Genomic DNA, 22,302 nt, shown 5'->3' on the forward strand with positions numbered 1-22,302 from the left:
ACACTGGAGCCTGCAGATTTTCCTGTGCTCAAATTCTTCTCACATTTGGTGAGGATTGGAAATCCACAGAACTCTCAGCTGCCACACACATGGCATCTGTCAAGTTTCTTCCTCATCTAATAATGTCTCCCCAAAAGCCTTGCCCAGGTACATAGACTTGATCAATTTGACCATCCCCTCCTGCTGCCAAATGACCCCTAGTTTCTCTGTGCTAGCAGAGAGATTTTTTTTCCTTTTTAAATAATTCCAATGAATATACATTTCTCACATTGTTACTCAAAAACTCTCCCACCTTGCAGTCTGGTCCTCAGGAAATTTGAGAAAGAGAGAGAAAGAGAGAGAGAATATGTGTGTGTGTGTGTGAGTGTGTCTGTGTGTGAATGCTGACATACAGATACCACTCCTTCCACATGTGCTGTGGCTTTCCTCTTCCCCACAGTATCACCCATGTGTCCGTGGGGGCTGCTCATATGACCTGTCTCTGAGACAGACATGATACTATTTATCAAATGTCCTCCCTTTCAAGCAGTTCTTCTCCACTCCCCAAAAACATACCCGGTTCACATGCTACTTCTATCTGAATTCTTGTCTCTCCTTTGTTTTTATCCATAGCTGCTCTAACAAGGCCATTTGCCCAAAGCTTATGTTCTGCCATTTTGAAACATTTAGTAGAAACATTACACATCAGACTTAAAGGTAATGCCACATTAGAAAGAAGTTCTTTTTTTTTTTATGTTCAGTTAGCCACTGTATAGTACATCATTAGTTTTTGATGTAGTGTTCAATGATTCATTAATTGCATATAACAGCCAGTGCTCATCACAACACGTGCCCTCCTCAATACCCATCACCCAGCTACCCCATCCCCCCCACCTTCAAAACCCTCAGTTTGTTTCCTGGAGTCCATAGTCTCATGGTTTTTCTCCCTGTCTGATTTCTCACTCTTCAGTTTTCCCTCCCTTCCCCTATGGTCCTCCGTGCTATTCCATATGTTCCACCTATGAGTGAAGCCATGATAATTGTCTTTCTCTGCTTGACTTATTTCACTTAGCATAATCCCCTCCAGTTCCATCCATGTCAATGCAAATGGTGGGTATTCATCCTTTCTGATGGCTGAGTAATATTCCATTGTGTATATGTACTACATCTTCTTTATCCATTCATCTGTTGAAGGGCATCTCGGCTCCTTCCACAGTTTGGCTATTTTGGACATTGCTGCTATGAACATTGGAGTGCGTGTGCCCCTTCTTTTCACTACATCTGTATCTTTGGGGTAAATACCTAGTAGTGCAATTGCTGGGTTGTAGGGTAGCTCTATGTTTAACATCTTGAGGAACCTCCATACTGTTTTCCAAAGTGGCTGTACCAACTTGCATTCCCTTACACAACAGTGTAAGAGGGTTCCCCTTTCTCCACATCCTCACCAACATTTGTTGTTTCCTCTTTTGTTAATTTTTGCCATTCTAAGTGGTATAAGGTGGGTATCTCATTGTGGTTTTGATTTGTATTTCCCTGGTGGCTAGTGATGTTGAGCATTTTTTTATGTGTCTCTTAGCCATTTGTATGTCTTCTTTGGAGAAGTGTCTGTTCACGTCTTCTGGCCACTTTTTTTACTGGATTATTTGTTTTTTGAGTGTTGAATTTGAGAAGTTCTTTATAGATCTTGGATACCAGACCTTTATCTGTAATGTCATTTGCAAATATCTTCTCCCATTCCGTGGGTTGCCTCTTAGTTTTGTTGACTGTTTCCTTTGCTGTGCAAAAGCTTTTATCTTGATGAAGTCCCAAAAGTTCATTTTTGCTTTTGTTTCCCTTGCCTTTGGAGGTATATCTTGAAAAAAGTTGCTGCGGCCAATGTTGAAGAGGTTACTGCCTATGTTCTCCTCTAGGATTTGGATGGATTCCTGTCTCACATTGAGGTCTTTCATCCATTTTGAGTTTATCTTTGTGTATGGTGTGAGAGAATGGTCCAGTTTCATTCTTCTGTATGTAGCTGTCCAATTTTCCCAGCACGATTTATTGAAGAGACTGTCTTTTTTCCATTGGATATTTTTTCCTGATTTGTCAAAGATTAGTTGCCCATAGAGTTGAGAGTCCATTTCTGGAGTCTCTATTCTCTTCCATTGGTCGATGTGTCTGTTTTTGTGCCAATACCATACCGTCTTGATTACAGCTTTGTAATAGAGCTTGAAGTCAGGCAACGTGATACCCCCAGCTTTATTTTTCTTTTTCAACATTCTCTTTGCAATTCAGGGTCTTTTCTGGTTCCATACAAATTTTAGGATTGTTCCACCTCCTTGAAAAATGCCAAAGGTATTTTAATAGGGATGGCATTGAAAGTGTAGATTGCTTTGGGCAGGATAGACATTTTAACAATGTTTATTCTTCCAATCCATGAGCATGGAATGTTTTTCCATCTTTTTGTGTCTTCCTTAATTTCTTTCATAAGTGACCACCTATGAAAAGCCCACAGTGAATATCATTATCAGTGGGGAAAAGCTGAGAGGTTTTCCCTTAAGATCAGGAACATGACAAGGATGCCCACTCTCATCACTATTGTTCAACATCGTACTAGAAGTCCTAGCATCAGCAATAAGACAACAAAAAGGAAAAAAAGGCATTCAAATTGGCAAAGAAGAAGTCAAACTCTCTCTTTTCGCAGATGACAGGATACTTTATGTGGAAAATCCAAAAGACTCCACCCCCAAATTACTAGAACTCATACAGCAATTCAGCAATGTGGCAGGATACAAAATCAATGCACAGAAATCAGTTGCTTTCTTATACACTAACAACGCAACTGTAGAAAGAGAAATTAGAGAAACGATTCCATTTACAATAGCACCAAAAACCATAAGATACCTCGGAATAAACCTAACCAAAGAGGTAAAGGATCTATACTCTAGAAACTACAGAACACTTATGAAAGAAATTGAGGAAGACACAAAAAGATAGAAAGAAGTTGTAAAGAGATTCTCACTCCCAGTATTTTCCTTAAGGTTTGTCCTGGTACCAGCAGAAGAGCCCACAGGCTGCCACTTTCCCCTGCTATGCATGTGGGCGGCAGCCATCATTAATCATGCATTCTTTCCATGCAGAACCATAGGTAGTCCCTGCCAGTCAGCTGGGCTGGCACAGGAGGAAAGCCTCTGAGCCAAGCTTGGACCTGTTAAGTCCTTTCAGCACTTCTGCATCCAGTCTCCACCAAATAGTGGGCAGCTAGATTTCTCTTGTAAAAGAGTCCTGTTTTAATGAATCACTTTGAGGTGAGGTCCTAGACATTGCATTTATACTGGGGAGTGTTTTTGAGCAACACCATTTAGCTTTTGTCTTGAGGAGAAAAAAACAACAAAGAAAAGGAAAGGAAAGGAAAGGAAAAAGAAAAGAAAAGAAAGCTATGAACCGTAGTCTAATACAGTGTGTCTAGCACACATCAATTATGATAGCCACTAGGCACAGGTGGCTTTTTAAATTTAAATTAAGATGAAATAAAATTAAAAACTCACTTCCTCAACTGCACTAACCACAGGTGAAGTGCTCAATAGGTATGCTGTATTGCACAGCATAAATATAAAACATTCCTATAATCACACATATTTCTGTTGGGCAGAGCTAAACTACAGGTTGTGTTCTGTATCCTAAGAGGTATTTCTTTTTACACTTGGTCATCTACTCAATCCCTTCTTCTCTCCCAAAACACATCATGTTGTCCTCTACCAACTAAGCAAACACATGTAAATGTTAGGATGTCATTGAAAGCAGAAGCAAGTCTTAAAGGAGAAGGTGTAGGAGCAGATAAGGGATCATAAGTAGATCAGTTATCATGCTTTCTCAAGGAAATTGGCTTCTGGCTTCATATGCTGTCTGTTTCTCCTGTTGAATATAAAAATAATCTTGCCCCTTTTTTCTTTTAAATTTAGCTACATGTATGAGACCAGAAGCCCAAAATCTATTTTGTGAGTCCCCAGCTTCCTGTTAACATGACATTAATGGAAGAATCGAACCTATGATTATATTAAAAAGGGAAAATAACCGAACAAAATAAGACTGGGATTTGATGTTTCTACTGGGTAAATTTAGTTGCCTGAGAAACAGGAGGAAATTATTTCAGTGCCAAAATAATAAAGAACGTCACTGAATTTGCTCTTTCTTTCTCCTTCAGGAGCTAGAGTTGGTATGATAGGAAAAGGAGGACTGTGACATGGAAGAGATAGTCATTCATATGATTTCCTTTGATATTTTGTTCAAGTTTTACTTCTGAAAGTTTCTATCAGCCTTTATAATTTTCCAGTTAAATTTATACATCCAGTTCTTCTCCTAAAAGTGGGTGACATTTGAGTGCTATAAAATTAATATGAATGTGATGCAATGGACATAATTGCTTTCTAGAAAAATCTCATCTTTATGACTCACTGTTAGAGACAAAAATGTGAGCCTGTAAGTTCCTAGAACATCAATATATCTGATTCCTTATGCACATTTTCCCAGGAAAGCTGTTTTTCAGGAAATAGCATCTCTGCTGGATTTTTTCTTTTAGTCCCTCTGTTGTCTCAAATTAGAAAGCTCAGGAAATGACTGAAGTAATAATTTACTGCACTGAGTGATTTGGCATCGTATATTCTAGAAAAACATTCATGTACACATATTGTCAATTTTGAATCTTATTCATTAGAACCATGGCCCTTTGTGGTTCACATGGTTTTATTTCTGGTTTTGCTGGGTGCATCTGTAACCCAGCTCAGTGTTTGAAAACGTCAGAGTAGGGACCCTGGGTTCCCAGACCCTTCAGCTTGCTGGGTTAGGCTGCTGTTACAGAGTGCAAAAATGACTTGGGCCACCTGAGAGTAAGGGAAAAAAGAAAAGTGAATTTTTAAAGACTGCTAAAGAACAAGCTCATTAATGCCCACGGTGCGCCTTAGGGATTTGTTAAGATTGGAACAGGGTTGAAGTTTGCCTTTGCATCATCTAGAAGAAAGTAATTGTTAAGCAAATTAAGAATGTAAATCATTTTATAAGAAATACTCAGATATGCAGGTTTGGGAGTCCATTAGACCCAGGCTTAATTCCTGGCTCTGTCACTTACCAGCTATGACTTTGGGGCAGGTTACTTAACCACCATGAATCTCATTTTTTGTATCTATGGCATGGGGCTGACAATTCCTATCTCAAGAGATTGTCTTAAGGATGAAATGAAACAGTATATGTGTAGTTGGTTATTAGTGTAGTTAGCATTAGTGGCTAGGAAAGCAAGTTATTTTTAAAAGAGATTTATAGAGAATGATATGCTTGATGAGGGTAGAAAGTATAAATATCCACACCTTTTCTCCCTTTCCCACCCTCTAGGGAAGATTCAGTGTTTGTACTGCCGAAGGGGGAGCTCACAGGGTAAGTAATGATTAAAGTTGTGAAAGCGAGAAACCTAGAGGGCAGATTAATTTACAAAATAAAAGACTAGCTGTGAAAGAAAAAAAATCATAAAGGATCTAAAAGCCTAGAAGACTGAGAGAGAAGAGTGCTGCAGGTTTTGTGGGGTAGACAAAAAGGAGAGAGGCGCAGTGGCAGTCTGACATTCAGGGGAACCAGGCGGGTCAAGAAAATTTGGGGAAGTGTCCTATGCTTTCTTGAGAGTCTTCTTACGTAGCTGTCCCACAGGGAGGCAGGTGTAGCAGAGTGGTAAGGTCCAAATTCTGGAGCTGGAGTTCTGGCTTCAAATCCTTGTCTGTCCCCTCTGTGCCTGGATAGCCATGTGCAACTGTTTCACTTCACAACACTGTGGTCCCTCTCCTCAGAAAGGGGCATCCTAACAGCACCTACCATGGGATTCTCCTGGGGGATCAGGTGAAGGATTCTTCTGAAGACTGGATGACTTACTGTTGAGTGCTTGGCAGATATAGAAGAGCTTGATAAATGTTACCTGAACTTACTGGTATAATTTCTAAAAAGGACAGTAACAGTTTGCATTTATTGAATGCTCACTGTAGAGGAGGCATTCTTCTGAGGAGTTTATGTGGATTAATTCATATAATTCTCAAGACAACTCTACAAGATAGGGACTTTTATTATCCCATTTTACACATGAGAAAACTGAGGCATAGATGATTCAAGTAACTTGCCCATAGTCCCACAAGTGAATAGTACTTGGGTTAGCCTCAAATACTCTATCTAATGCTTCATCCACACTCTTGCCCTCTATGCCTTTCTGCATCTCTTTTGTGAGTATCTTAACCTGTGGAACAGTTTGTCTTATTTTATAAATGCTTAGTTTATATGCAACCACCTTGCTACTCAAAGTGTGGTCCAAAGTCCAGTAGGATCAGGGACACCCAGGAACAGAATGTGAGGCCCCACCCCAGACTCTTGAAACAGGAACTACATTTTAACAAGATCTCCAGGTGATTCATGATCATATCAAAGTCTGAAAAGCACTGCTCCAGAATAAGAACCTTTAGGCAGATGGACTGTCTTATTTATGTCTCCATCCTTTATAGTGTTCAGCACAGTGTTTGCCACCTAAAGGTAGATTTATTCTTTTTTTCTTAAGATTTTATTTTTAAGTAATCTCTACACCCAAAGTGGGGCTTGAACTTACAACCCCAAGATCAAGAGTCGCAATGCTGTACTGACTGAACCAGCCAAGCTCCCCAACTATTATTCTCCACTAAAAGTAAATCAAGGAATGTTGAATAGGAAATAAATTGATGAGTCCTAGTGGAATAACACTGGTTTATCTTCAACTGAGTGAATGAATGCTCAGTACCTCCAGCTTCCAGCACAGCGCAAGGCACAAAGCAGATACTCCATACATAGTTCTAGAATCGAGATAGAAATGTTGTGTGATAGTGTGATAGAGACATCCAGCACACCAGCCTTCCCTGGATGTGCTGTGACATTTAAAAAGGCCAAATAATGCCAAAGCAAGCAGAACAGTGATTATGCACTTATTCTTAACACAGTTTTAAGACAAGCTCTGCTCAATTGGTTCCCCTGTGAACTCAAGCTGATTCTCTTCTCTCTTGAGCTCTCTGTTGTCTTGGCGTTGTTTGCAACTCATTCAGAACCTAATAATTAAGTTTCAGGATCAGTTTGTCCTGTTAGAGAGTGTGGATATGCTGAAGTGGTGGGATTTTTTTTTTTTTTTATATAACTTAAATTATCTGAGTGAAAGGACAATTATAATTTGCTTCTAAAATTGGCCAAATGTCAGCTTTCATCAAAATAATTCTCAGCAGACATTAGTCTCTGTAAAACCAGGGTATTGTATGAAAGGCAACAAAGAGGATTTAAATAGGCCTAGGAAAATGTATTGATAATCTGGTCATTCTCTAACAGAGTGTGAAATTAGTTGTTTACTTCACTTATCTGGGGCTGGAGGTAGCTGATCACTCACTGACAGAGCCATATTTTGTGATCACCTTTCAGCGGTGAGCTTCATCTGGGCCAAAGCCAAACAATTTGACTTGACTGGCCTATGTACCACCTCCAAAGTCAAGGTCAGGACTACTGTTCTCTGTGGGCAGCCAGAAGAACTCATGAACTCCAGTATATCTGGTCAGGGCTTTCATTTGTGCTTGTACATGAAGGTAAGCCAGGACCTAGGTATAATTGTGAAAAGTTAGGAGATTTATCTTCACTATCTCCACATTTCTTTCCTATACTCTATCTCCCACCCCCCATCCAAATTGAAGGGTTATGTTGGTTTCATCACCAGTGTACAAATATTATCAAGATGAACATTACTGGGGATGCAATGAAATATAAGAGTAGTGTCTGACCTAAAGGAGTTTATATATATATATATATATATATATATATATATATACACACACACCAGAGATTAACTACTGTGGTGAAATAGACCCTGTTGAAACTCTGCCCAGATCCCTTTATCAACTTAGTGGATCCATCCCCCAGTGTTGGTGAGTGTTGGCTCGTAATGGCTCATAGCTGTCCCTTTTCTGGAGAATTGACTGCCCTCAGCCAGTGGGGGTAGGAACCAAAACTAAGAGGTTATGCTTTCTCTACCCTAGCATGACTGACTGACATGGGGTTATAAGAGGCCAGACCTCTTTCCTTAAGGTGGACAAACCCATGGTACAATCCATGCTAGAGAGCCCCCCTTGGAACCGTGCTAAAGCTGGGCCTCTGGGGATTACCTTCTTGTTTCCTTCACTTTCTTTCTATCCTCTACTCAGTTAATCAAATGCATCTGAATCCCTGTTTCAGGCTCTGCCTCTACGATGCCCAACTTAAGACTGGTAGGAAACTAATACTATCCATAAATGTGATGGAGCCAAAGGAGAAAACAGTATTACCAAAGCACAGTGATAGTTAGAACCTTGGAGACAGTTGCCTAACAGGACCAGGGTCATGTAGGGACTTGCCACTGCTAAGGAGCAGGGTAGGAGTTAGGAAGAAATATATTCTTTTCTCTCTCCTCCCTTCCCTGGGTCTGCATCCCTTCAACCCAACAGGTGTCTTCATCTGTCTGAGTGGCTATAACAAAGCACCATAGACTTAGTGGCTTATAAACAACAGAACTTTATTTCTTACAGTTCTGGAGTCTGGAAGTTCAATATCACGGTGGCCTTCAAGATCAGCATGGTCAGGTGAGGGCCCTCTTCTGGGTCACAGACTTCTCGTTGTATTCTCATATGGTGGAAAGGCCTAGGGAGCTCTATGGGATCTTTTTTATAAGAGCACTAATCTCATTCATAAGGGTTCCACCTTCATGACCTAATCACCCCAGTGTCCCCAACTACTAACACTATCACCTTTGGGGGTTAGGATTTCAATGTATGAATTTGGGGTGGGACACAAACATTCAGACCATAACAACAGGAAAGTAGCCAACAAAGAGGTGGCAGTCAGTAGAGGTCAGCTTCTTAGGTCCCTAAGCAGGAGAAGAAGGGAGAAGAATCAGTGAGGAAGAGATAATGACCAGCATAGCAGCCTTCAGACAATCACAGACTTTTTTCTCTCCTTCAGTCCAACCATCATATTGGTACCAGATTTATCTTTATCAAGTGCTTATTTCATCATACCCATTTTCCCAGCTTTAAATCCTCCAAGTGTTTCCCATTACCTAAAGGAATGATGCATAAAATTTCTGGATCATGTACCTCGTTGGTTAAAAAAAACAAAAACAACTCTGAACATGTGCCCCAGTTCATTTATTTATTGCAGGTGTGGGCTGCAAAGACAGAATGTATTTAAGGGGTCTAGTAGAACATTGATCTTAAAGTAATAGTGGGAATTCTAAAAAAGTTCCAGTTGGCAGAGGGAAAATGAATTTTTTAATATTGAGAGCCATCAGATTACAATAATAATAGCTCCACTTTTGGAGCACCTGCTATCTGGCATTATGCTAATCACTTTACATATATTATTTCATCTGCTTATCATAGCAACTTCAGGATAGGTATAACTATGAGAGAAGTTAAGTACCCTGCTCATGGTCACATGCTTAGTGAGTAGAGAAGCCAGAATTTGAAACTGGAAGGAACTCTATGTCTCCTTAATGGAATCTTTCTTCCATTATACCTCATAATTAAGACTAGACATTAGAGAAATGTCTCATTCTGAAGAATAAGCTCGTGTTCTATAGAAAGAGTCAGTGGGTCAAGAAAGTGGATAGATGAAAGGAGGCAATCTGAAAAGGCTATATACTTTATGATTCCAACCATATGAGATTCTGGGAAAAGGCAAAACTGTGGAGAGGGCAAAAAGATCAGTGGTTTCCTGGGGTTACGGGGAAGGAGGGATGAATAGGCAGAGCAAAGAGGATTTTTAGGGCAATGAAACTACTCTGTATAATGCTATAATGTTAGATACATGCCATTATATATTTGTCTAAACCCATAGAATGTACACCAAGGGTGAACCCTAATGTAAACTATGGACTTTGGATGAACAGTGTAGGTTCATCAATTATAACAGATATTCTCTGGTGGGGCACTTTGATGATGGGGAGGATATGCAGGTGTGGGAAAGGGGGCTTATGGGAAATCCCTGTATCTTCCTCTCAATTTTGCTGTGAATACAAAATTGCTCTAAAAAATAGATTCTTTAAGAAAAAAAAAAAAAAGAAAGGAGATGGATGTAGGCATGAGTCTATAAGGATGGGACAGTTAGAAAAGATAATGCCTCTAGAGATAGGAGAGACCACTCAGAAATGCACAAGAGAAATGTGGATTCCAAGGAGTCAGTTTATGCATTGGGAAAAGCAGAATTTAGGAAGACATTGATTGAAGAATAAGCTATTTTTATAAAAAAATTGATAAAGTGCTCACAACATTTCCAACACTGTCTGAACACAAAGCTTTGTTCCCCTAGTCTATTCCTTCTCTCTGTTCACTGTTCTTATAAATTGCATTTCATATATACTCTGCCTTCTATGTTGCTCTAATAACTGGTCTGCTCACAACCTGTAAAAATAAAGGGACAATCAGTTGTTAAGCTATGCATTTATAATTTGCGTATTTTCTATATATGAATAAAATTTTCTCAACAATATAAGGAAAGTATGATTCTGTATGGAGGCTGAAATAAGTCAGGGATATTGTATCCACTGTTCTTTGGTAGATACAAACAATTCTCTGGCTAAAGGTATTACATGTGATAAAAATAGCATTAGGCTAGGGGCTGGAAAACTGGCATTCTGGCCCCAGCTCTGTGATGACAATAATTGTGTGGTATGGGTAAAGTACCAGTTCTTTCTGAGCTTGAATTTTCTCATATGTAGAAAAGAATATCCTCGAATTCCTGTTAATGTTCTGTATGGTTGAACATAGAACAAGTCTCATCCTCAAACTGACTCCATAACAGATACTAAAATAGAATCGCAACTCTTCCCCGACTACAAATCCCCATTACCTGATATTTCAGAGCAGAGCTTGGAAAACATTTTCTAAAGAGGGCCAGATGGTAAATATTTTAGGCTTTGCAGGCCATGCAGTCTCTGTTGCAACTACTCAGTTCTGCAGTTGCAGTGAAAGCAACCACACACAATACATAAATGAATGAGTTTGCCTGTGTTCCAATAAAACTCTATTTACACAAATAGGTGGTGAGCCAGATTTGACACAGAGGACATAGCTTGTCCATTCCTGTTTGAGGACGTAACTTCGTGGCAGTCAGTGCAATTTCCCTTCAGTATATACATATATATAGAGAGAAAAACCTATGTTCACAATAATTAGATAAATAAGGCATTGGAGAGTTGGAATGGGAAAGAGAGAGAGGGAGGGAGGGAGGGAGGAGAAGAGAGAGAAAATAGAGAAGAAGGGAAGGAAGGAAGGAAGGAAAGTGGAAGAAGAATGGAGAGCAAGAGTGGAGAGCTTTGTGAAAGAGCATTGGGAGAGAAGGTTGGGTGACATCTTCCATGAGTGAGGGGCATTGTCAAATTGGAAAAAGCTTGGCTTTGGCATGGAGCTAGCTTAGCAGCTAAGTTTGGACAGACCAGTTGGGGTGTGGGTGTGTAATGCTGAGGCACACCCATCACCTTGTGAAAGAGGTGGCACTGTGTACTTGAACCTAGTGTGGTGCTGAGTACCAAGGGGAAACCCACTGAATATTTGTGGAGTAGAGAAGGAAGAGAGGGATTACTCTCACTTTATAAATGAAGAAATTCCATCCTACGGCCCTGATGCCTTGTGAGGTTGAGGAAGCCATTGCCCTTTTCCTAGGGAATCTACAAGGAAACAGAATTCCATGAAGAGGATATTGAATTTCACTCCTGAATCTTCCAATGTCCTCACAGGTCCAGTCCTCCTCAGAGAAGGAGAAGAGTGTTGGTGGCCTCGGGGGGATGCCCATAGCCCAGGCCTGCATGATACAAAGTATGGTCACGAGGAGATGGGAAGGGGGCCTGAGTGCTTACTGTGACCACTGTTTCCGTTGAGTTCAGAATCAGAAGCTGTCTTTCCTCTCACACAGTCTCCCCCTTCCTTCGCCACCCCCCCTTTTTTGGGAAGATTTTATTTATTTATTTTACAGAGAGAGACACAGCAAGAGAGGGAACGAACACAAGCAGGGGGAGTGGGAGAGGGAGAAGCAGGCTTCCCGCCGAGCAGGGAGCCTGACACGGGGCTCCAACCCAGGACCCTGGGATCATGACCTGAGCCGAAGGCAGCCGCTTAACCCAGTGAGCCACCCAGGTGCCCCTCCTTCCCCCCTTTTGATTCTGAATTCTGATGTGTCAGATAAGAGGGAGGAAAGCTGAGGATGGACTTCCACACTTGGGGCAGAAAATCAGATTCTGGGCCTCTTTCCTGGAGCTGGCTGGCTCTGGCATCTTGAGAAGGTAGGCCAGCGTTAAGAAAGGGAAGTTGGTACGGTGTCTTTGGGTAGGACAACATTCTTCTCTGTGCCATCACACAAAAGGAAGAGGAGAACTGGATTTTTAGGGAGTCTTAGAAATGTGGAATGTGATTAAATCAATTAGCCAACAAATCTATAAGATTTCACACAAGCCAATGCACTTAATATAGAGCTGGATTACAGTTTGCACGATTTCATTAATTTTATTTCACAAATTAGAAATTTTACTATGCAAATGTATGCAAATCGTATAGAAAAATAGCCTTTTTAACCAAGCGCACCAGCACCTGTTGGGATTTCTCGTTGTTTCTTTGGTTTTGTTTGTTCGTTTTGCTGGCACTGTGCCACTGGGGTGGAAAGTGAAATAATAAATACATTCAGGGCTTGAAATTGTTTGTTGAACAATATCCTGAAAGGTGATTGGAAGGCTTTCTCCTTTGACAAATAGCATGGTGATTGCTGTGTCCTTTTTCCCTCTCTTTCTTGCCTAAAACAGAATGAAGAAGATGAGCAACATCTATGAGTCAGCTGCCAATACGTTGGGAATCTTTAACAGCCCCTGCCTGACCAAAGTTGAGCTGCGTGTGGCATGCAAAGGCATTTCTGACAGAGATGCGCTTTCCAAACCAGACCCCTGTGTCGTCCTCAAGATGCAGTCCCACGGGCAGTGGTTTGAGGTAGGCGTGTCCAAGGAAGTGGACAGAAGCATGGCTGGGGGATCTGTTCAAAAATGTGTTTGCATTTCCTGTCTTCGGGTGGTTTCTTTTGATGAGATGGAAAATTCTTGAAATGAATATGATCACATTTCTGCTTGTATAGTGATGTTCTGATGCGGCGGTTTTAATGCCCTGGATATTTTGACATTTACCCTTAATCTGTGTGCTCACTGTGGATTTAGGGACCCTGGGGAAGAGCAGGGAGGATTGCCTTTCAGAGGCCACATCACACAACATTTATTCTGGGGAGTAAGAACTTAATATTAGCTACATTCTACTGGGGGCTCATCAAGGGTCAGGCACCGTTCTAACTACTTTATGTAAAATAACTAAGTTGGTCCTCACAACCATCCTCTGAGGAGCAGAGACAGATGAGGAAACACAGAAAGGTTAAGGATTTGGCCAAGATCACTCAGCTTGTGAATGGAAAATCTAACATTTACACCCACGCTGTTGGGCTCCAGAGCCTGAACTCTGTATTGCTATTTTATACTTAGGGTGGGCATCAGTGTGTGTGGTCTTGGTGGTTTGTGTGGCAATATTGCAGCTTGAATTTTGCAGTTGGCTTTTGTTCATTGATTTAAAAGTCAAAACAGGTTGGATGAGGACTGTTTTTTTTATGTTTTGTTTTGTTTCATTTTTTGTTTTTGTTTGCTTTTAGGTACCTGGTCTGAGTAAGCAATGTTTTAAAGCTCTGTTCTGAGGTGAATGGTGGGATAGGGAGGAGCAGGGGGTGAGGTAGAGGGAGAAGTAATTATCATCTCAAAGGGCACCAGGTACTCCATGGAATTTGGAGAAGGGATTTGAAGCCATGCTGAGCAGCGCAATAGTAGACAGCTACTTGCTTTGGATCCCTTACAGCAAGCTCCTCAAGTCTTCAATACTTCTCCCACCTGTTTGCAAATAGCTGAAAGATGCTCTTCTAGGGGGTAAAATTTTCCATTCCACGGAAGAAAGAAGGCTCCAAAGGCCCGAGAGGCAGCATGTTTGGTGGGTGAGCCAATGAATTTCAGGTGGAGGCAACTTGCATGGGGGAATGCAGGACAGATGAGCAATTTGGGGGTCTTTAACCCTAGACTTATCCAGGGCTTATATTGTAAACATGAAACAGCGTTCACAGTTATCTTAATGTGTAATATCTTTTTTTTCCTTCTAAATAGTTTCATTGACTTTGTTGGTGGGTTTTATTGTTTTTTATTTTTTATTTAACAGAATGAAATGGCAGCCTGCATTAGAAAAAAATCACTCCTTGAAAGTTAGAGGAAAGAAATTAGAAAGAATTCATCTCCTAATGCCCCCTTTACCTAAGTCAACTATTGTATATATGTCTTTTCCTCTGGCATTCATATTCTTATATGATTCTTATTGTACATATAAAATTTTCTTTCCTCATTTTATTACTAATAGTATGTTTTTCTGTATTAATGTAATATTCACAATTATAATTTTAAAGTGCATAATATCCCAACACATGAATTTATTTAATAATTTTCCTTTTTTTTCACTTTGAAGTCGCTTCCAAGAATACCCTATTTTAAACTGCAGTGAACATCTTTGTGCATAAGAGTTTGAATGAGTTCCTAGGAGACATTGTCAAAGTAGAAGAACAGGTACAAAGGATAGGAAACTTTGGGGGCTTTTGGTACGTATTGCCATGTTGCTTTTCTAGAGTGCTCTATTAAGTGTTACTCAAAGTATGGTTTGCACACAGCTACCAGCTCACAAACTCTTTGTTACCGGTGCGCAGATAAGAAACTTGTGTCCCAGTGTAAATTGATTCACTGCTTCCTTCATTTAAAAAGTCTTACTCTTTAAAAACAATAATGTCAGTTAAACTTCCAGCATACGTAACGACAGGCTGATTTATAACCTGGCACTTTGAGAAACACTTCTGTAATATACTTTACACTCTTTTAACAATATACATTCAGGATACAGTTAGAAAAACAGAGCCCATGCCAGGTAACTAATAAAGGATTTAATTCAGGGAATTAGTAATAAAGGAGTTGGAAATGCTGAGAACTAAATAGGGGCAGTGTCACTTTGCTTAGGGTGTGGTAGTAGAGTGCTGAGGCCGGCTTGTGTAGGCTTATGAAAGCTGACTCTTGGTATTCGGGAACTTTGCAAGCAGTTTTGGTGTGGGTATTCACACCACAGACATTGGCAAACATTTTAAATCAGGGTTCACCTTCCACCCAGAGCCAACCGTTACACATGAATCAGCAGACCACTGGGCAAGAGGGGCCAAAGAAGGAGATGGTAGTACCATAACCAAACAGCCATCTAGCACAAGCTGGATCCATGGAAGGGGGCGCCTATCTGGTAGGAGCAAAAGATAGAGGAGATGCAAATGGTGCTGGAAATGCTGCCTGAAAGGGAGAGGAGGATACCCCAGCATCTGCCTGCCTGTTGCTCTCATGTATCCCATTAGTGCATTCCATTGATCAAATCTTGATGGAAGCCCATTTACAAGGTTTGCATGGAAAGGGTATAGAATGCACTTGAGAACAAAGAGGTAAATGACCAGCACATAAACCTTTGATAACTCACAGTAACTTGAATAATCATTCTCCCTCTCAGCAAGTAATGCGTATTTGTTTACTGCTAACACCTACTTTTCAGTACAAATTCAGCAAGTGGTCTTATGCTAGGAGTTAGAAGCACACCTGTGTGACAAGTTAAAAACATCTGACAGTCTATTTAAACCATGTGGCTACTACTATCTATGTTCAGTGAAGGCTAGCAAACATGGACAGTGCACTGGGATAACATTTATTGATGCGGCATTTTCCTGTGTCTACCCCTCACGACATGTCTGGATTTACAGAGAGATTTCTATGTACACAGTTACAGAGTTGAGAGAAAGCCTTGCAGAAGAGAATTCATGTTGGCTCTGCCTATGTCTTTTTTATGGGGAAATCTGGTAATTGCCTAAGTGAAGGGGGGAAGAAAAAAAGGCTAAGCTAATTTGCATGACAAAGAGATTGTTGGTGGGGGTGAGAGAGAAAAGCAGGGTGAGCTTATCTTTCAGAGGGAATTTTGAAGTTTGGCAGAACAGACTCTCTAGATCAGCACTGTCCAGTGGAACTCCCTGTGATGATAGAAATGTTCTCCATCTGCGCTGTCTAGTGAGGTAGTCCCTAGCCACATGTGGCTACCGAGCACCTGAAAGGTAGATAGTGTAACTAAGGAACTAAAATTTTAAATTATTCAATTTCAATTAATTGAAGGGTAAATGTAAATAGCCAGCGTGGTTCCAGAGTCTCTGGTGTGCTAGAGAATTTGGCTGGGCTAGGAAGAAGAGGAAAGGGAGTTTGTAAAAATGTTATGGTAGGCTCTTAATTTTACAACTTTAAATGGTTTTTGGGGAGATGTAACTAGAGATTGACATTTCTTTTTTATTACTTGTGATTGCTGGCCTGTGCTTTTGTAATGGACTTGCAGTGGGGAAAGGGCCCCATTTTGCCCTGGTTTACAGCTCAGGTTACTACTGCAATAGTTAGAACTGCCTTTAGATGACCTTCCCGTATGGAGGGGCGCTGTTGGCTTTTTTAATTGGCTGTAGCCTGTTAGCACTGGAAGAGAACACTGGCCTCTAAAGTGATCATGAAACTGTAAACCTGATTTTTAGACTCAAAAAGACCTACAGTCTGACCTTCTGTGCTGTTAATAGTATTAAGGGTCAATGAAGATAAACCTATGTCTTTGAAATATTGGAAATCAGTTGGTCTGAAATACACAAGAGAGTGTTGCTCTTTGCAAACCAGCAGAGTTTGGATGAATATCTGAGGAGTGAGAAGAAGGAGAGGATACTTTTGTTTTCTCCTGGAATATGGAGGTGAAACTTTCAGTATTTCTTTAGTGGCCATGATTTTAACTGTCACAAAGGAAGGAAAAGAATACTTGTAGATTGGGGGGTGCCTGGGTGGCTCAGTTGTTAAGCATCTGCCTTTGGCTCAGGTCATGATTCCAGGGTCCTGGGATCGAGCCCCAAATCGGGCTCCCTGCTCAGCGGGAAGCCTGCTTCTCCCTCTCCTACTCCCCCTGCTTGTGTTCCCTCTCTCTCTGTCAAATGAATAAATAAATAAAATCTTAAAAAAAAAAGAATACTTGTAGGTTGGAAATGCATTCGAAACTGATAGTTTTAGACTTAACATTTAATTTCCTTAATTTGGAATCATACCCCTTTAAAAAAATCCTCCCTGCATGATGGCAATTGCATATGGTGCAGTATAGTGTAATGGTATATAGACCACATTTTCATTTTCCAATGAAGAGTGGAAATAATTTCCTCCTACCTTCTGGTGAGTACTGATGTGTTCACTAACTTTTGGAACTAAACATCATAGCCAAGTGGGAAAAATTAACACTTCTCAGGGATTCAAAAGACAAGGGCCCTTGTGAACTAAAGACTTTTATTCAGTTTCCTGGAGTGTATGTTCAATCCCCTGGGTACACTGGGTGTCCTCCATGAAGCAGAGTTAAGCCCATAATGCCATGGCCCTTTACAGAAATCCTACAAATGGCATGTACTTGTCTTCATGGGAAAAAGTCAAATTATTCCCACACTGTAAGGATGTTGCTCCAGTCACCTTTAATTCCATTTTCACATTTAATTTTAATACACAGTTATTGAGTTCCTCCATAGGAAGCTCTAAGTAATTCTGAAAACTAATTACCTTTGGATCAATTCCATATGAAAGCATCTTATATGAATCATGTGCTTTGGTAGATTGTTGGTAATAACAGTAATTGGTAGTAATAATTAGTGTGGTTCTATCTAAGAGTTATCAGTGGACTCCGATGTAAGGTTATTATTACTTATAATAATATATCTGTATATTTATATTCACAAAGGCCATCTACCTATATTATTTCATTTGCTTCTTATAATTGTTTCATGAAAAGTTGTTAGAGACATTGAAATTAACTCCAGCATCTATTGGGTATCATGAAAGAACATGGTTTGTACCTCAAAGACCTCAGAGTCTCCTGGAAGAACTCATTGGGTCTTAGGTTCAAATGGTCGTATGACCTTGAGGAAGAAGGCTCAAAACAATGTAGGGACTTAAATTAACTCTTCCTTTCCCTGAACATGTGGTGGGTAGATGTTTTATGGCATCTCAGCCTATCTATAACCAATGCTGTGGGTGGACTCACACTGTGGTTCTTATTATGATTGCAAGATGTCTTTCAACAATAACCATCAGGGAACTTTGAAAAAATAAAGGTTTATTACTTACAGGACCTGGAAATTAGATAGCACACCTGGGGCCACACAGCGAGGTCTTGGGTAGAATAAAAGAGAGGGAATGTGCACACAGGCCAGGGGTTCTGTTTTTATTGGAGTTGAGGGTGGGGACCTAGGGTTTGGCAGGCTCACTCATTATTGATGAATTTAAAATGTAGGAACGGGAATTTAAAGTGCAGGAAGGGAAAAACAAGGGGCCCAAATGGTCAGTTTTCAAAATCAATCAAGATTCCTGAAACAAAAGAGCATCAGTACGGGGAGGTGGCCTGGATCTTTATGAAGTCCTGTGGCTGGCTATGTGTTTATTTGTGATAGTCCTCTTTGAAGTGGATGCCTCTTTGAAAGCCTCAACAAGAGGCCCCTGGGTGGCTCAGTTGGTTAAGCGTCTGCCTTCCACTGAGGTCATGATCCCAGGGTCCCAGGATGGAGCCCCGTGTCTGGCTCCCTGCGCAGCTCCCCCTGCTTGTGCTTTCTCTCTCTCTCTCTGTCAAATAAATAAATAAAATCTTAAAAAAAAAAAAAAAAGGTTTTGAAAGCCTCAACAATGGAAGCTTAAATCAGGCACCTGCTTTACCAAAAAACAAAAACAAAACAAAACAACCATCAGGGCTTATATTACAGCAGACCATCTCAAGGGTGCATAGGCTACCATTATGTGGGGTGGGGATAAAAATAAATTGCTCTTTCATCTCTCCTTATTTTCATCCTCTCTCCCCACTCCCAGTCCACCCAGGTGTAGGGTGTGGTTGCCATATGATCTGACATCCCTGCTAACTGCATACAAGGGGAAATATGAGTCCGTGGTGGTGAGCTTGCCAACTCCCAAATAAATAGGATGTGAACTTTTTCAGCAATTTGCTTTTGGCTAGTGGGCTCATGGACGAGTTCTGTGGAACAAGTCTCTTTCATGTTTGGGACAGGAGTGAGCCATCACCCTTTTGTGTGTGAGCCACAAAGATGAAGCCCAAAATAGTAGTTTTATCTGTAACCTGTAACAGAGATAATCAATTTTCCATTGCTCCAGAGTGCTAGAATTTTATAAAAATGGGTCAAATATGAACATTTGGGTGATGACAAAATAAAGTAGCCATCTATATATGTTGATACCAGCTAGGAAATCCATCATTTTACATATATTCTTTCTAATCCTCACAACTACCCTGCAAGGGAGACTCTACTAACCAGGTAAGGAAACTGAGGCTGAGCAGAATTAATGAATCACCCCAGGTCACACAGCTAGTAAGTAGTAAAGCTGGAATCTGGTTGAATCAATATATTTTCTTTACCATACCAGAGGTTGCAAGCTTGAAGCTGGAGGCCTCTGTCTAGTCCTACACATATTTTGTTTGGCCTTCATGGTGTTCAGGCAAGTTTGTATTGTTTGACAAAACCTAAAGATCAGGATATTTTTTCCTAAAACTCCAGATTTCTGGTTTCTGTGAGTAACCAGAAAACCTGGCAACATGGAACCTTTAGTCCTCGTGTAGCAGTGAGCTGGATGTGGGTAGCAGCTGCCCATCTCCAGAATATGGGTTTGTCATCGTGCTTCCTGCTGGCCTGCCTGCCCTCTTCACTTACCCTACTAGCGTGGCCCATGTGGGTATTTGAGTTTCGACTATACTCCTGCACCTGCCCCGGCTGGGTCTCTGAAACATAGTTAACCTCTCAATTGTGGACACAGACAAGAGCTGAGAAATGAAAAATTAAGTCAAGTATAGCATTCCCCCTGGATATCACAAACAACCTCCTTTTTCGAAAGATTTTCTGTTCACACTTTGCTGACTTGCAGCGTTTTGGTAGCTAACACCTAGCATGAAAAATGATAAAAAAACAACAGTTTTCTTCAGTTGTTCACAAAGTTTTCACTGTGGTTTTGCATCAAACTCCCATTTGGGAAAACTTTGATGCTGCTTACTACCTCCCCCTTAACACGTCCTTAATAAGAATAATTTCTTTCCTTTAAGAAGGTGATGTTAGAAATCTTACTCGAAGCACTGAATAGAAAACAAAATGAAACAGTAGAACCAAAAAAATATTTCCTCTGATGTGACCTGCTACCCGCGGTCACATCCCTTTGACCAGAGACTGCAGCTGCCTGATGTGCACTGTGTAAGTGATGCACTTGAGTAAAGGGAAAGAAGGAAACTGCATTTCATAAGATGCCAAGTGGCTTTCTTATCAATGATAGTTCAAAATTGTCAATGTCATGGCATCTGAGAGCGGAATTGCGCAAGATGGGAAATTGGGGGCTGCAAATGAGGAAAAAACAATTTGAACTGAAATCTTATGTTGACTATTAATTCTCTTATGTGCCTTGGAGATGATTTATCAGCTGGAAGAATAATGTCTGGCTTCCTGAAGAGAGGAAAGTGCCATGACATGGGCTTCATTGCCTCCTTAGCTTGAAGAGCCGGTGAGCCACACTCTGGACATTCAGACGGAGCACTGGTCGCCATGGCTTTTTATAAGGTAACTTGAGTCTCATGAGAGTATTTGGAAGATGATGTTGCAGTTCAAGGAAAGAGCTTCAGGAGGCGTTTATGATTTAGAGCCCTCTGCCTCTAGCTTAAACCACCTTCAGCATCTCCAAGGAGATATTTTCAACACGGTTCCTGGGTTCCTATTTTAATGTTTAACTAGACTCACTGCTAATAATCATCTCCTTAAGAAAATCATATTTCCTTTGTAATTTCAATCCGTTTACTCTTTTTTATTAACTGTAATGGTGGTTTATTAATGACGATACCCTAAAATATGTTGGGAATAGTTATATGCTGTATCAGGTAATCCCCTAAGTACTTTATATACGTCATCATATGTAATTACCAAAACAACCTTACCATTTGGGCCCCATGTATATTTTATAGAGAGACACAGAAGAATTAAGTAATTTGCTCACAGGGCACCCAAGTGTAAGTTGAGGAGTCATAACAAATTGAACCCAGACGGTCTGACTCCAGAAACTATGCTGCCACTATCCTTCATTGCCCTCCTCTGAGAATAATGAGTGCCATTCTCCAAGTATATGCCATATGCCATGCCTTTACATGCATATTCATATAATCCTCACGACAGCGTTAGGAGATGGAGGCTGTGCTTACCCATTTTACAGGTAAGGAAACTGACACATAGGAAAGTACATGTCCAAGGTCATGAGAAGAGGAAGAAGTGACGATAGGATTTGAACCCAGGTCTTTGTGTCTCCAGTACCCATGCCCTGACTCTGTGCCTCTCTCATCCTGGCCTCTGTGGAAGTAGAGTAACCCCATATACTACGACTAGTCATTTAAAGTGAACATGTTTGAGGTGCCTGGGTGGCTTAGTCGGTTGAGTGCCTGACTCTTGATTAAGGCTCAGGTCATGGTCTCAGGGTCCAGAGATCGAGCCCTGTGTCAGGCTCCTTGCTCAGCGTGGAGTCTGCTTGAGATTCTCTCTCTCCCTCTTCCTGGGCCCCTCCCCCCACTCATGTGCACTCTAAATAATAAATAATACATAAATAAATAAAATAAAATCTTTAAAAAATAAAATGAACATATTTTCCTCTCCTCAGAGAATCCAAAAATTCATTTAAAACTGTTTGCATTTATCCTTTTTAAACAGAAATTAAGTTTGTTTTGGTAAATACTTGAAATATCCTCCTCATCCCCCAATTTATATGGTTTCAGCCTAACTTCCTAAAGGTTTCCAATGGTGCATGGCATAGGGGTCCTGAGCTCAGGCTATTGAGCCAGACTATCTAGATTGAAGTCTTAGCCCAGCCATCGTTAGCTGTGCCAATGGGCAAATTACCCAAACCTTTTTGTGCCTCAGTTTCCTCACCTATAAAATGGGTATCCTAGTGGTACTTACGTACCATTATGAGGATTAAATGATTCAATGCTTGTAGTATACTTATAATAGTACCTGATACAATAGAGTTAGTGCTCAATAAGTGCTATAATTATGGAACATTAGTCATTTTTTGAGAACTATTTTCTAAATAAAGACGTGCTGTTTGGTCCTCAAGTTTTCTGAGGA

At 40.6% G+C, this 22,302-nt stretch overlaps 1 protein-coding gene across 5 annotated transcripts in view; it reads left to right on the forward strand.

Moving 5' to 3' along the window:
- Positions 1–22,302, forward strand: part of CPNE4 (copine 4) — a 592,776-nt gene that overhangs the window by 237,910 nt on the left and 332,564 nt on the right. For all 5 annotated transcript variants that reach the window (XM_078071749.1, XM_078071750.1, XM_078071756.1 and 2 more), the window contains one exon: positions 12,815–12,995. In XM_078071749.1, the coding sequence (XP_077927875.1) occupies positions 12,815–12,995 (181 nt within the window). The remainder of the gene's footprint in view (positions 1–12,814; positions 12,996–22,302) is intronic.

Source organism: Halichoerus grypus, chromosome 1 (genome assembly GCF_964656455.1).
Source record: "Halichoerus grypus chromosome 1, mHalGry1.hap1.1, whole genome shotgun sequence".
Classification (NCBI taxonomy): domain Eukaryota; kingdom Metazoa; phylum Chordata; class Mammalia; order Carnivora; family Phocidae; genus Halichoerus; species Halichoerus grypus.